The sequence below is a fragment of the Gymnoscopelus braueri genome (assembly GCF_963280865.1).
Source record: "Gymnoscopelus braueri genome assembly, chromosome: 23".
Taxonomy (NCBI): domain Eukaryota; kingdom Metazoa; phylum Chordata; class Actinopteri; order Myctophiformes; family Myctophidae; genus Gymnoscopelus; species Gymnoscopelus braueri.
The window spans coordinates 19650692-19663937 of record NC_137625.1 but is presented as its reverse complement, the minus strand read 5'-3'; the positions used below and the strand labels follow the sequence as shown (position 1 = coordinate 19663937).

General features: G+C 42.2%; 1 protein-coding gene across 1 annotated transcript in view; it reads left to right on the top strand.

Moving 5' to 3' along the window:
- Positions 1 to 2725: 2725 nt before the first annotated feature.
- ptprr (protein tyrosine phosphatase receptor type R) overlaps positions 2726 to 13246 on the top strand; it is a gene marked incomplete at its 5' end in the record, with an annotated part of 55476 nt that continues 44955 nt past the window's right edge. The window contains 2 exons of the mRNA XM_080421137.1: positions 2726 to 2780; positions 5249 to 5526. Coding sequence (XP_080277263.1) covers positions 2726 to 2780; positions 5249 to 5526 — 333 coding nt within the window. The remainder of the gene's footprint in view (positions 2781 to 5248; positions 5527 to 13246) is intronic.

Below are 13246 nucleotides of genomic sequence, written 5' to 3'. Positions count from 1 at the left end.
AACACAACACAACACAACACAACACAAATGGATATTATTGTAGAAATATGCTGTGGCTGTTTTTGTTGTATGATAGATACTGTACTGTAGGGTAGGCTATAGACACAATTTGGGCTCCTACTGTTTGTCTAATTGAGTGAGTGGACAAACTGCTGGACAAAGTGCTCTCCACTTATCCCCACTACAGTGACTGAATAATTCGAGGCTGAGCTGGCTGACTGAATTTAATTCACAATTTTCACTTCATTAACATCAGCCAATGGAAACCCCGGGATGATACGCCCACTGTCGCCTTGGGAGAACCGGTGCTGAACGAAGTGCTTTCTTATTTAAGATGACATAAAAAATTATGTCACACACACACACACACACACACACACACACACACACACACACACACACACACACACACACACACACACACACACACACACACACACAGTTCCCAGCAGCCATCTTGAAAATGATGCCATTCCAGAAGTTAGATTTTCCTACATTTTAGTATGCTATTTAGCATGCCCAATAGTAAAAGAATCCATTGAAAAAAAAATCTATCAACTATTTGGGGTTTCAACCATAGCTAGCTCTAATTTTGGGGTTATTGCAAACGAACCACTAGGGGGCGAGCCCAACTCGTTTACGATTGTTTTAGAAAACCTTATGCCTATACCGCTACCGCTAACACCAAACATCTAAAACTTGTCACCCACAGCCAAATCTTGATGATTTTTTGACAATTTCCCTCCCTGTCCCAGCTAAAGTCTCTCTCTCTCTCTCTCTCTCTCTCTCTCTCTCTCTCTCTCTCTCTCTCTCCCCTCTCTCTCCTCTCTCTCCCTCTTTCTCTCCCCCCTAGGCTCTCCCCCTAGCCCCCCCCCCTCTCTCTCTCTCTCTCTCTCTCTCTCTCTCTCCCTACACCACGCCTATCTCTCTCTCTCTCTGGTTCCCTCTGCTGCTACTACATTCGACATTCATCTCGCATCCATGGCATCCACCCTCCGCACGTCAAAAATAACCAGAAGCCTATTATAGTTATAGATAAAAAAATTACATAATACATAATTAGATAAATAATTAGATACTGTAGTAGCAAGGGTTCCGGTGGACGTTATATTATTAGCCCGTTTTTTCAAAACGATCGTATGAGACAAACAAGCTGCCAGTTGTTTAGGTTATACGCTACATTCTGTGGGATTTTATACTACGGGCTAAATCGTATCTACATCAATTATGAAACGGCAAAAATATTTTCTTTACACTTCAAAGGGAGACGTTGAATTTGGGTCTGAATATTGAATAGCCTACATGTCTAGTCTTATCTAGACCCAACGATGTGTGCAGGGGGCACATGATGATGCTTGGATGAGCCATAGCCTGTTCTTTGTAATGCAATGAGTCGTTAATATGATTTAGATCATCTTGGATGAGCCATAGCCTGTTCGTTGTAATGTAGACTACAGAACAAGTCAGTATATAGTCTACATCTTTTCAACTGCTTTGGCTTCTTCGGTATTTTTCCAACCCGTCTCGGATGCGAGGGGTGAAGCCAGGCTTGTCCAGGATGAGAAGACTGAGAGGATGCATGACAATTTTGTCATTATTGATATCTTTACAACTGGCCATTTCAGGTGAGTGACATTTAATAGACCAGAGGTTCTCAACCTTTTCAGGCTGCGACCCCCCAAAATAATCATATTTGAACAGGGGACCCCCCCACCCTGACGAGCACATGACATTGTAGGCATTACATTCAGTTTGACTCGGTTCCACAGATACATATTGTGAAAATAGCCGATCTACAAGCTCACAACGCCCGGCGTTGCGAGGCGTTGCCAGCTTTGTAGATCGGCATTTTGTCTTTCTTTCTTATATTATTTGACAATTTGGCCAATTAAACGTATGACCGTTTTTTATAGTTTTGTTTGCTGATTACTTTACTTAGTAAGAAGGTAAAACTCCTTAAATTGTCACTTCACTGTCATCTGGGGACCCCCCCCCTCCAAATCATGTGGGGACCCCGACCCCCAGGTTGAGAACCACTGCAATAGGCTATAGCAGGTAAAGGATCATGTTGTCAACGTTTGACTCGTGTAACAACATGAATATTTTGAGATTGTTTTGCCTTTTAGCGCTTATACTACCTGTAGTCTACTGCAGTGGTTCTCAAAGTGGGGTCCGGGAACCTCCAGGGGTCCTTGAGGGAGTTCCAGGGGGTCCCCAGCTAAATGATAGATAGTTAGGAGGAACCAAATGGACCCTTATCGGTCTGTAACTATGAGAGTGTACAAATGGAATCAAATGGACCATTTACACTCTTTAAATTAAGTTAACATTAACATTGATTTTTCAATATAAATTGGGGTCCCAGAGATAGAAATGGCATTAAATTGGGGTCCGTAGCCGCCCTAATGCATGTCAAACCGGGGGTCCTTGAAATTAAAATGGTTGAAAATCACTTGGCATATCTTTTCAAATGGGGGTCCGCAGGATAACAAGTGTCAATTTGGGGGTCCTTGACATGAAAAGGTTTGAGAACCACTGGCCTACTGTATCAGTCAGCTTATGTTTCCATTAGGACTCCTGTATGGCTTGCTGCACACACTGTTCTAGTCACCAGACGGCTAAATAAGGCAGATCAGCTGTCATCTCTGTTGAAGGTGGTATTGCTCGTTTTAACATACATGTCCCCATGTGGCCAGTAGACTAGACTAGACAGATGTCCCCATGAATGGGAGGAGCGGATTCTGGCCACCTGCCAGACGAGTTTGTTGCAGTGGTGGAAAGTATCAATACTGAAATGTAGAAATATACTCTGTTACAAGTGAAAGTCCGGAATTCTAAATGTACTTCAGTTTTCAAATGTATAAAATGTAGAAATATCTATAAAATGTATACATTTCAAAATATCTTTTTAAAATAGCCGATCTACAAGCTCACAATGCGTTGCATCGCGATGTGTTGTGAGCTTGTAGATTGGCTATTTTCAATATATAAATATATAGGGCTGAAGTGGTTACTGTATGTTTTGTAGTAATAATCTAAATCTCTAGAAAGTAACTAGTAACTAAAGTTTTCAAATAATTGTAGTGGAGTAAAAGTGCAATATTTGCCTCTGAGATGTAGTGGAGTAGAAGTAAAATTGTACTTAAATACAGTACTTGAGTACATGTACTTAGTTACTTTACACCACTGGTTTGCAGACTGAAGTAGCCTACTAAAACAATCCACACATGAGGGATTATATCAAAATGCCTTCTGCTAAAAACGGTGCTTGATTAAAAACAGCATTCTCTATTTCAAAATCTATTTAAACTAGCTTGTGAGGATGATTTTATTGTAGGTTATAGTGGCGTTGGCAGAGAAAAAACTGTCCAACCCGAACAGGCTAACATTACACAAAACGTGTCTTATTTTGTTTGCAGTGATTACATTGCAGGTCGGTAAGGTTTTGAAATCATATGTTGACTGTCTTGTGGTTGTGTGGGAGCTTGGTTGGACGATGCAGAGCCCATTTTGGTGCATGGACATGTACAGTGGTACTCTGTATTGAATGGAAAAGCTATCCATGGTTCAGCACCATGGATAGCAACCGACGAAGAAAATGTGTAGTAGCCATGTATCCAATCTGGGAACCCATCGCCAACTGAAAATGAAAAACAGCGCCCTCTGCTGTTTGTTCTATGTCTGTTGGCTCTGGGCGGACGATAACGTAACACCAGAGCACAAGGAAACCGGTGTTTGTGATGCGCCTTCAGCGCATCACTTCCGGTTGGTGCGACTATGTTTTCATTCCCACTAACAATATTTCTACACGGAACACTAACACCACTTCTCCCAGAGAACATGGATCGTTTTGGTTATAAGCCCACTTGTTTCTATGATGAAAGAGTAAGTTAAAATGTGAATATATTTCCGTGGTTTTGTCTGCTCCGCGGACGCTATTGTTAAATTAGTTTCGGTTTGTTTCGAGGGGGAAAGATCGACGGACATGTTAATCCCGCCCACTACATGTGATTGGGTAAAGCGCGGCCTACTTCCTGATCTGAATGCGCACTCGTTATGACGAACCTCCCCGACAGATTCCAACGCAGTGCAGAAGCTGTTCTTGAGAGATTACCATGTATCAAACACAGAAACAAAGGGTAGTGGATACATACACAGTGTTGTTGCATAAAAGCAAAGGAATGCCACCCAGGGGAAAAGTTAGGCTATAATGTAAAATGTGTTATTGGTGTCTAGTTTAGCCACACTGCATGTTTAATTTCCATTAAAAGCAGGTTTTTTCTTTCTAATTAAGTGTAGCATTTGTGAATGAAGACCCCAATAATGTGAAACTCCTATTTATTATTTTATGAAGTATACAAGGCACACAGATGAAGGGGTGCTTCATAAAGACTCACCTTGCCTGTACAGACACACAGGCAGATACACAGATGATCAGACAGGCATATATAGGCAGTGATACATCGGCTGTCTGACAGGCTGTGCCAGCCTGTCAGACAGTCTCTACTTGTGTTTCAGTTTCTCAGACTCGTGGAAATGGGAGACAGACAGAAACTGATGGCTTTCTGGGCGACTTGCCAGTGAGATAATATTCACACCCACACAGCAGTCTTTCTGCGATGGGTTTCCTGGTATACTGGTGGTGCAGTGGAATGTGTCAGGTTAGATAGGGAGATGGATATCATGCCCCAAATCATGCGTTATTGCTCAAATATGGAATTCTATACACCATCAAATATATTAGAGTTCCTCAGGGCTCCAGGCTGACGTTGCACACCATTATTATACCCTGTCTTGTTCTCCATACTATTGTTTAAGCCAGTGGTTCTAAAACCTTTTCAAGTCAAGGACCCCCAGTTTGGTCTGTATTTGGTCGCGGACCCCCATCTGAAAAGGTTTTGTGCCAGAGGGACCCCCCAGAAGCAAAGATTTTAGTTAAAAGAAATTCGCTTTTTACAAATGAATATTCAAAGATTTGCACACATTTTCAAGATTCTTCAAAGGATAGCAGAATCTACAAGCTCATATTTTTCTACGAGCTTGTATATCTGCTATTTTTGAATAGCCAAAGTATAACATATGGTTAAAGTGGTTAACATGATTGTGACACTCTACAGATTTTGCTGGGGACCCCCTTGTACCCAAGGACCCCTGGGGGTCCCCGGACCCCACTTTGAGAACCAATGGTTTAACCCTTCTGCTCTTTCTCCATCTCTCTTCCTCTCTCTGCAACCCCCACCCTCTTCAGACACATACTCCGGTGACCATGAGGTGCTTCACTCAAATCCCCATCGCTCCAAACACCTCCCATCGTCTGTCCATCCTCACCGGGACTCGAACCTGCGACACAACAAAGTGCCGGACTCCCGCCATGCCACGTTAGCCAAGCTGATGCCGGCGTCCCTCCTGTCGCCGCGGTTTCGCCAGGCACCCGTCGGGCATCAAGCCCTCAACCTGCTGGCAAAGCCAGGGCATGAGGCAGGAGCAGCGCGCTACCCGGTGTCGGCACGTCACCTGGTCACTGTGGTGAGTAACCTGCTCTCTGATTGGACAGAGAAAAGGACGCATGATTGTCAAGGTTTGCAAACTACGTGGTTGGGCTATCAGCCCTGAATAATCTTTTGTTAATTGTTTGTTTACGTTTTATTAACCTATATTCGATTTAGGTTTGGCACAAAGTCAGTATGTTGACTGTCCCAGGAAAAGTAATTCAAATTGAATTTCTTATTATATATTTTATTTATATATTTTTTATTCACAGATTTGTTAAGTGAGATTATTGTACGTGTAAGTTACTGACAATTTACTTGGCGCTTACAGTACATGGATTGTCCGGATGCATCCTTCTGCTCTCCTAATCAGGTTACAGTAGTGAACAAGTCATCCTTTACTGGATGAGGAGAGAGAGGTAGCTGCATGAGAAAGGAAGTAGGTCAGATCAATAACTAAGCTTAGTCTTGAGTGTGTTTTACAATGGCAACCCACCACAAAACGTGCTAAGCACAGCCATAAAACACCTATTAAAAGCCACTGTAGGCGTGCTTCACTGAGACGGCTGAGCAGTATGTGTGGACAGATGAGGGGTTGGACGAGGACAGAAGTGGGTCAGCTGTAGACATGCTATAGTTAAAGGTATAGTAGGCAACATTAAGCCTATATTTGAAAAATACCTCTATATATATATTTTGCATTTTTTCCCCTCTATCAGCCACTATATAATGATGCTGGGGTGTTTTCCTGCATTGAAAAACACTCCTCTTTCTGAAATCCGTATTTTCCCTACTATTTAGGTTACACATCCGGGTATCCGGTGCGTAAATTCACGCACGCATGTGCGCATCCGTGCGCGTCCGTGTCCGTGTGAACTTTTTACTTTCGGTTTTAAAATGCTCTCAAACTTCGTTTTTTAGGCACATAATTTACTTTTCAAAAAGCGTTTGGATAGAATTTAGTTGTTTAACTTCATATATGTGGTCAATTTGTCATGAAAGAGCCTATTTAAAAATAAAAATTTAGAGAACCGGCAGGGGCGGGCAGTTCCGCGAATTGTATCGCATAAAGTAACCTATATTCGGCATGGCCCGTTTAGAAGTCTGCTTACTCTATGGAAGTCCTCCGTGCGTCACCCCCTGGTGGTCGGGGAAACGAACTGCTGGATTTTTTCCCTTTGTTTATCTCTGAATCGCCTACAATCCCTTTAAAGTGGCTTTACCATGCACGTATACACAATAAACTGACAGTAGAGTGGAGGCTGCTGCTTGAGTGGTTGGATGAGAGGAGTACTGCTGGTTGGATGACAATGGAAGCAGTGTGATGTAAAAGAGGCCAGCATGGCCAGTTCAAACCGTTTTAAACCCTACATTGCATGTGGTCAAATTGACTGTCTTTCTGCATTCTGCACCTAGAAACATGCTTGTTATGTTAACACACAGGTGCTCCTTATTATGCAGATTGTGTAATAAGCTGCTGCGTTAGTACGTCAGACATTCATTTCATGCAGACTGCAAGCGCAAATAGCTTCAAAGACACAGCGCAATTTGCCCAGTGCCTTTCATGTATGTAAATCTGGGGCTGAGTGTGGGGTCCATATTTACATTTACAGACTTAACCCATTAAGACCTGAGGCGATTCTTAAAAATGTTTTTTAAATCCTACGTTGTTGTAGTTTTCACGATTTTTGTAGTTTTCGAGTTGTTGTAGTTTTCACGATTTTTCAAAAATAGCAGATATACAAGCTCATAGCGCGTGCCGCGCTATGAGCTTGTATATCTGCTATTTTTGAATAGCCAAAGAAATCTAAAGTAACACACATGCGTTCCAGGTATTAATGGGTTAAATGAACAGTGAGGACTTTGTCTCATACCTGTCCCATCTATTATGTGTTGTATGCTTGCTCTATTTTGTCTGCCTTATTTGGATAGTACAGTGGGGAGTGACAGGAAACAGGGAGAGAAACGGGGAGTGACACGCAGCAAAGGTCGCCGGGCTCGGGAAGTGAACCCGCAACTCATTAGAACCTACAGTATAAATATGGCATGCGCCTTAACCACAAGGCCACACGGCCATGCATTTTTAACCTCTTTGAATCTGGCGTCCCTATTTTGGGCAAAATCTTCAAAAACATTAAAAACAAAATGTAAGCAAATTTGACAACATTTTAAAAATAACAAATCTACAAAGAGCAGACCTACAAGCTTGCTTCGTGATGCTATGTGAGCTTGTAAATCAGCATTTTTTGCTATTCATAGTAGGAAAAGTAAGTAAGATTTATGTTAACATAGGAAGTTCTGATGTTGCTGCTTCCTAACTGTGTCAGTATCCGTTTAAACCGCTGACACTATAATACAATGCTGCAGGTGCACTGTACTGTAGACTAAAAACTTCAGCACATTTTTACAGATCATGCGAGTCTGTGATATTTGCAACAGAGGAATCAGGTACTTCAGTAATCGTACTAACCAAAATGGTTACTTTTGGTTACTTTTCAGGAATTGGAAAAAAAAGAATGATCCATGTGTTCCAATGGATCCAATGTAGTTCATATTTATTATATTTAACTAGTCTCTTACAATTGCACTTGTTTATCCTCTATGAGTTCTCTCTCCTGATTGGATTACATTTGTATCTCTGCCTGAAAATGAATTTTCAGGTAGGGTTTACAGCAGTTTACAGCAGTTCTCAAACTGTTTACAGCAGTTCTCAATCTTTTTCGTGCCAAGGACCCCCAAATTGATATGTATTTGGCCGCGGACCTTATCTGAAAATTGTTTGTGCCAGCCAGGGACCCCCGAAAGAGAACATTCGATTTCTTACACTTTCAAGATTAAAAAAAAATAGCAGATGTACAATATAGCAGATGTACAAGCTCAAAGCGCGTCACTTGAGAACCACTGTAAATCTAAACTGTTCTAAATCCTAAGAGTTTTATGAAAAACGTATGTTGCTATATATATTTAGCTCAAATCTAAAATGACCGGTTTTAATGGGTTAATACTTTTCATCGATAAAATATTCATAAAACCCACAGACTCACTTAACACTTTCACGTTCACCTTCAGAATATTTCGAAAAATAAGAGAAAATAGCAGATCTACAAGCTCTCAACGTGTCCTGACGCAACACGTTATGAGCTTGTAGATCGAACTTTTGCGCGATACTCTTGTAAGACGAATTGGGGCATTGTTTTACGAGAAAATAATGAAAACATTCAAGATTTCTGCCTGACAGCAACGATGTGTGTGCAGTATTCATCAGTATTCTAATTGGTAACAGGCCAGGGTCACTGTGTGTGTGTGTGTGTGTGTGTGTGTGTGTGTGTGTGTGTGTGTGTGTGTGTGTGTGTTGACACTACCGTCTGCCACTTGAGTACCCTATTTGGATCTACAAGCTACAGACATTCCTCCTTGAGACAGAATAGTCTCTGTTGTCATGGGGACGAAAGAGAGAGAGAGAGAGAGAGAGAGAGCGACAGATTGAAGGAGAAAGAGAGAGAGAAATGAAGAAGGTAAGGGAGAGACAGGAGAGATGAGATGAAGAGAATGGTGGTGGGAGCCTGGGAGGGCGAGAAACAGCGAGTGGGGTGTGCGTGTGTGTGCACGTGTGTGTGTGTGTGAGCGTGCGTGCACGCGCGTGTGTGTGGTGTTGACACTATTACCTACACAATGGATGGTTGCGTAACACTGTAGATAAGCAGCAACGACCTTCAGACTGACATTGAGGTGATGGGAGAAGAGTGGGAGAAAGAGAGAGGGAAGAGAAAGAAAGAGAAGAGAAGCAGAGGGGAAGGCAGGGCACGTTTATTTTCATACTCACTGACAATTTAAAAAAACATTTTTGGGGGTAGGGGGTTGTTAAAAAGTTAAAGCTCTATATTCCCATGGTAATCATTGCTATTGAGTGTTCATTCAGTTTCTCCAGTTCTTTACTAAACAGAAAATACATTTTCAAGTGGGTCACCAATGTCATCTAATCAGGACCCATTCTTCAGCTTAAATTTTATAGGGTTTGTCAAAGTAATTTTGAAATGAAGTGAACATTTGTAAAGAACTCCTGTTTAATGAAATAAGGACTGAGTTCAAATACTTCCCTCTCCCCCATGTCATGTGGTTTACCGGCTGCAGACATCCTGACTCCGATAGAGACACATTTGCATTATTTTGTTTCACTTCACATACTAAGGTGATAAACAAATGAGCAAGTATGAGGATGAGCCGAGTGTTCCTTTTCATGTGGGACAGGAGGTCTTTTTGATGCTGTGAGAATTGTTTGAAGTCACTTGTATAAAACCTGTGACCTTTCAGTGTGTCTTTGAGTTTCAGACTGGTAGGTTGCATACGATTCTTGTCCTGCTGAAATTGTAAGTTTGGAGCTCCTTTTTGATATCAAAAATATATCACTGATTCTTCTCAAACTGTGACTTTGTCTGTGCCTTATTTTGTCTATCTTGTTTGACTGAGTTCCCATTCAGATTCTGCTTTAACAGGTTTCAATTTTGTCTGCTCATTTATTTATTTCATCACTTACAATTGCACTTGTTTATCCTCTTTGAGTTCTCTCTCTTGATTGGATGAAATTTGTATCCCTACCTGAAAACGAATGTTCTGTTTTCTAAAGAGCTGGAGAGACAGGGAGACTCCTGTTACTGAACAAACACTCTATGGAAATGATTACTTGTTCAGTATTTGTGGTTTAACTTTTTCCTCACACTATAAGATTTGTCAGGAGTCATGTCAGGAGATAGACCAAGACAGCAGCCAGACAGACAGACAGACAGACAGACAGACAGACAGACAGACAAACAGACAGTAACACTGACATTCTGTAAAAAAAAGAAAATGGAAAAAAATAATATGGAAAGAACATAATCAACATAAAGAGACTAGACATAAAGGCAGGCCAACCTGGCGACAACCCATTGTGAACTTGCAGATCTTCTATTTTTGTGTGACACTGTATGAAGTATAGAATAGGGCTACTTAGGTGGTTAATAAGACTAATCAATTTAGTTGAATTTCTTTTCACGTAGATACACTGACACATTGAGTCCCCCTGGCTTTCAGCCTTCAGCCAGTATTGAGAAGGTGTTGATGGAGTCACAGATGCACACGTCCTATTTTGAATCTGGACAGATCATTAGGACAATGAAGTGAGACACATTACACTGACTAGCCTTATTGATCAGATTATTGACCGGACTGACACCCCAAGGTATACTGTGTGTGTGTGTGTGTGTGTGTGTGTGTGTGTGTGTGTGTGTGTGTGTGTGTGTGTGTGTGTGTGTGTGTGTGTGTGTGTGTGTGTGCACGCGCGCGCGCGCGCGCGTGTGTTGGGGGGTAGAGAGAGAGTGGGGTGGGTAGCAATAGAGTGACAGGGAGAGGTGTAGGGACAGGGACAGATAGATGAAGAAAAGCGAGGTGGACAGAAGGAGTGAAGAATATGAGATAGATGAAGAGGAAAGAGAACCCAGTATCATAATCACCTTTTAGGTTAAATCGTTTCCACCTAAAAGGTGAAAGGGTGATCATCTCTAGGTTTAACCTCTAGGCTTTATGCCCCCATGTTTTAATTTTAAAACTTTTTTTTTATGCAACTGCTTTCTGTAGCACTTTGAGATTTTTTACAAATGTAAAGTGCATTATAAATAAATCCATTATTATTATTATTACCTAAACTGGTAGCATGCAGCCTTGAATTACAACAGTACTTGGACTGATCTACACCAAATATCGTTGCCAAAAATCGCTGATCTACAAACCCGACAAAGTGTTGCAAGGCGTTGTGACCTTCTAGATCTGCCATTTTTGGCCAATGTTCCCCAAAGAATATGGATGCTGGGGTTCAAGTGGTTAAATATGGATGACCACTCCAAGTGTGTAATTGCTGCCCATGTATCACCTGTGTCAGAGAGGAGGAGGAGTAGGAGGAGAGGCACAACACATTCTCACAAATGAGAGAAGAGGATGAGGGTAGAGGAGAGGAGAGGAGGGGGTACAGGAAAGGGGAGTACACAATAGGTGAGAATAATGTGGAAATATCGGCATTAAAGGAGTAGTTCACCCCAAAAAATACGTATTTTCTATCAATTACACAAGCGTTTAATTCATGGAGATTTGTTTAGTTTTTGTCACATTCCTAAGCCGTGTTGTGTGTCATTATTTCAGTATGAAAACACTGGATCTCTCTGTTCTGCCATCCTGTCAGATGGGAACGGTTGCTATGGTTACCTTGTTGACTGTCCATCTTTCGTCTGCTCTCTCTCGCTCTCTCTCTCTCTCTCCATCTCTCCATTTCTGTCTCTCTGACTATTTCTGTCCTCTGGTTTGGCAGCTGGTGTGTGTGTGTGTGTGTGTGTGTGTGTGTGTGTGTGTGTGCGTGTGTGTATGTGTGTGTGTGTGTGTGTGTGTGTGTGTGTGTGTGTGTGTGTGTGTGTGTGTGTGTGTGTGTGTGCGCGCGTGCGCGCGTGCGTGCGTGTGCGCGCTTTGACATTCAGACCAGGTAAGGTCCTGGGGTCCTTGCAGTGGGATGAAGGTTGCTCAGCAAAATGCCTGATTAATAAAAGATTCACATCACACATACGCTCTCGCTGTCTCTGTCTCTCTTAGTCTGGATGTATCCAAGTGAGCATTGCTGATACTCTTATTCGGCACGTTCAAATTACCATGTCTGTCTGTCTGTCTGTCTGTCTGTCTGTCTGTCTGTCTGTCTGTCTGTCTGTCTGTCTGTCTGTCTGTCTGTCTGTCTGTCTGTCTGTCTGTCTGTCTGTCTGTCTGTCTGTCTGTCTGTCTGTCTGTCTGTCTGTCTGTCTGTCTGTCTGTCTGTCTATTTGTCTTTGACGAATGACAATTCAATGAACCGTACATCTTCATAAATACTAATTAGCAGGGCTTTAACCACTTAACACATTGGGTGCCAGAGGTTTATTAAAATATTATACGTTGAGTGCCTGCATTTCTTCCATCCACTTGCGTTATACGTTTCGTGCTGCAGAAGCCCCGACGCGGAAGTGCATGTAAACAAAGCGTGCGTGCGAGACGGCGGAGGGTCCCGACTAACGCCTGGAACAATAATATTTCCAACGCGATCCTCCATTGCAGCGTGATCGCCGATCGGAAACGGCTCGTTTCCACCACATTAAAAAGAAATGGAGATATTAAGCTTTTAGTCAAGGAGATAACATTGAAAACGCCGACCGGAAGGATTTTTGACATGGAGCCTCATCCAGCCTCTTCTTCTCAGAAACTCCTTGGGTGATGTCAAAGTTTCGTTTTAGCGCCCCACGTGGGCCACTCGTATAAAAATAGAATTGGGTCAAAAACGGTCCGGACCGTTTTCGGCACTTCTCGTTTGGACCCTCAAAAACGGTCCGGACCGTTTTTGGCATTCAATGTGTTAAGCACTGTTTTATACTATAGCAATTCAAAAATAGCCAATCTACAAGCTCACAACCTGTCGCGATGTGATGCGTTGTGAGCTTGTTGTTTGGCTGTTTTTGAAAATTGTCAACTATAATGACATGCCCAAAATAGGTACGCTGTGTTGAATGTGGTTTGGCCTAGTGGAAATTCTAAGTGGCTGGTAACTTTTAATTCTAGTAGCCACATTGGCTGGTGACTGTGGGGAGAGTCTTTTTTTCCCGGTGTTTCGCCCAGGTGGACAGGGGTTGAGGTTAGGTTAGGCACAATTTCTGTGAGGTTAGGGTTAATGTTAGGGTTAGGCATTGTTTTTGTGAAGTTAAATGTCAGGGTTT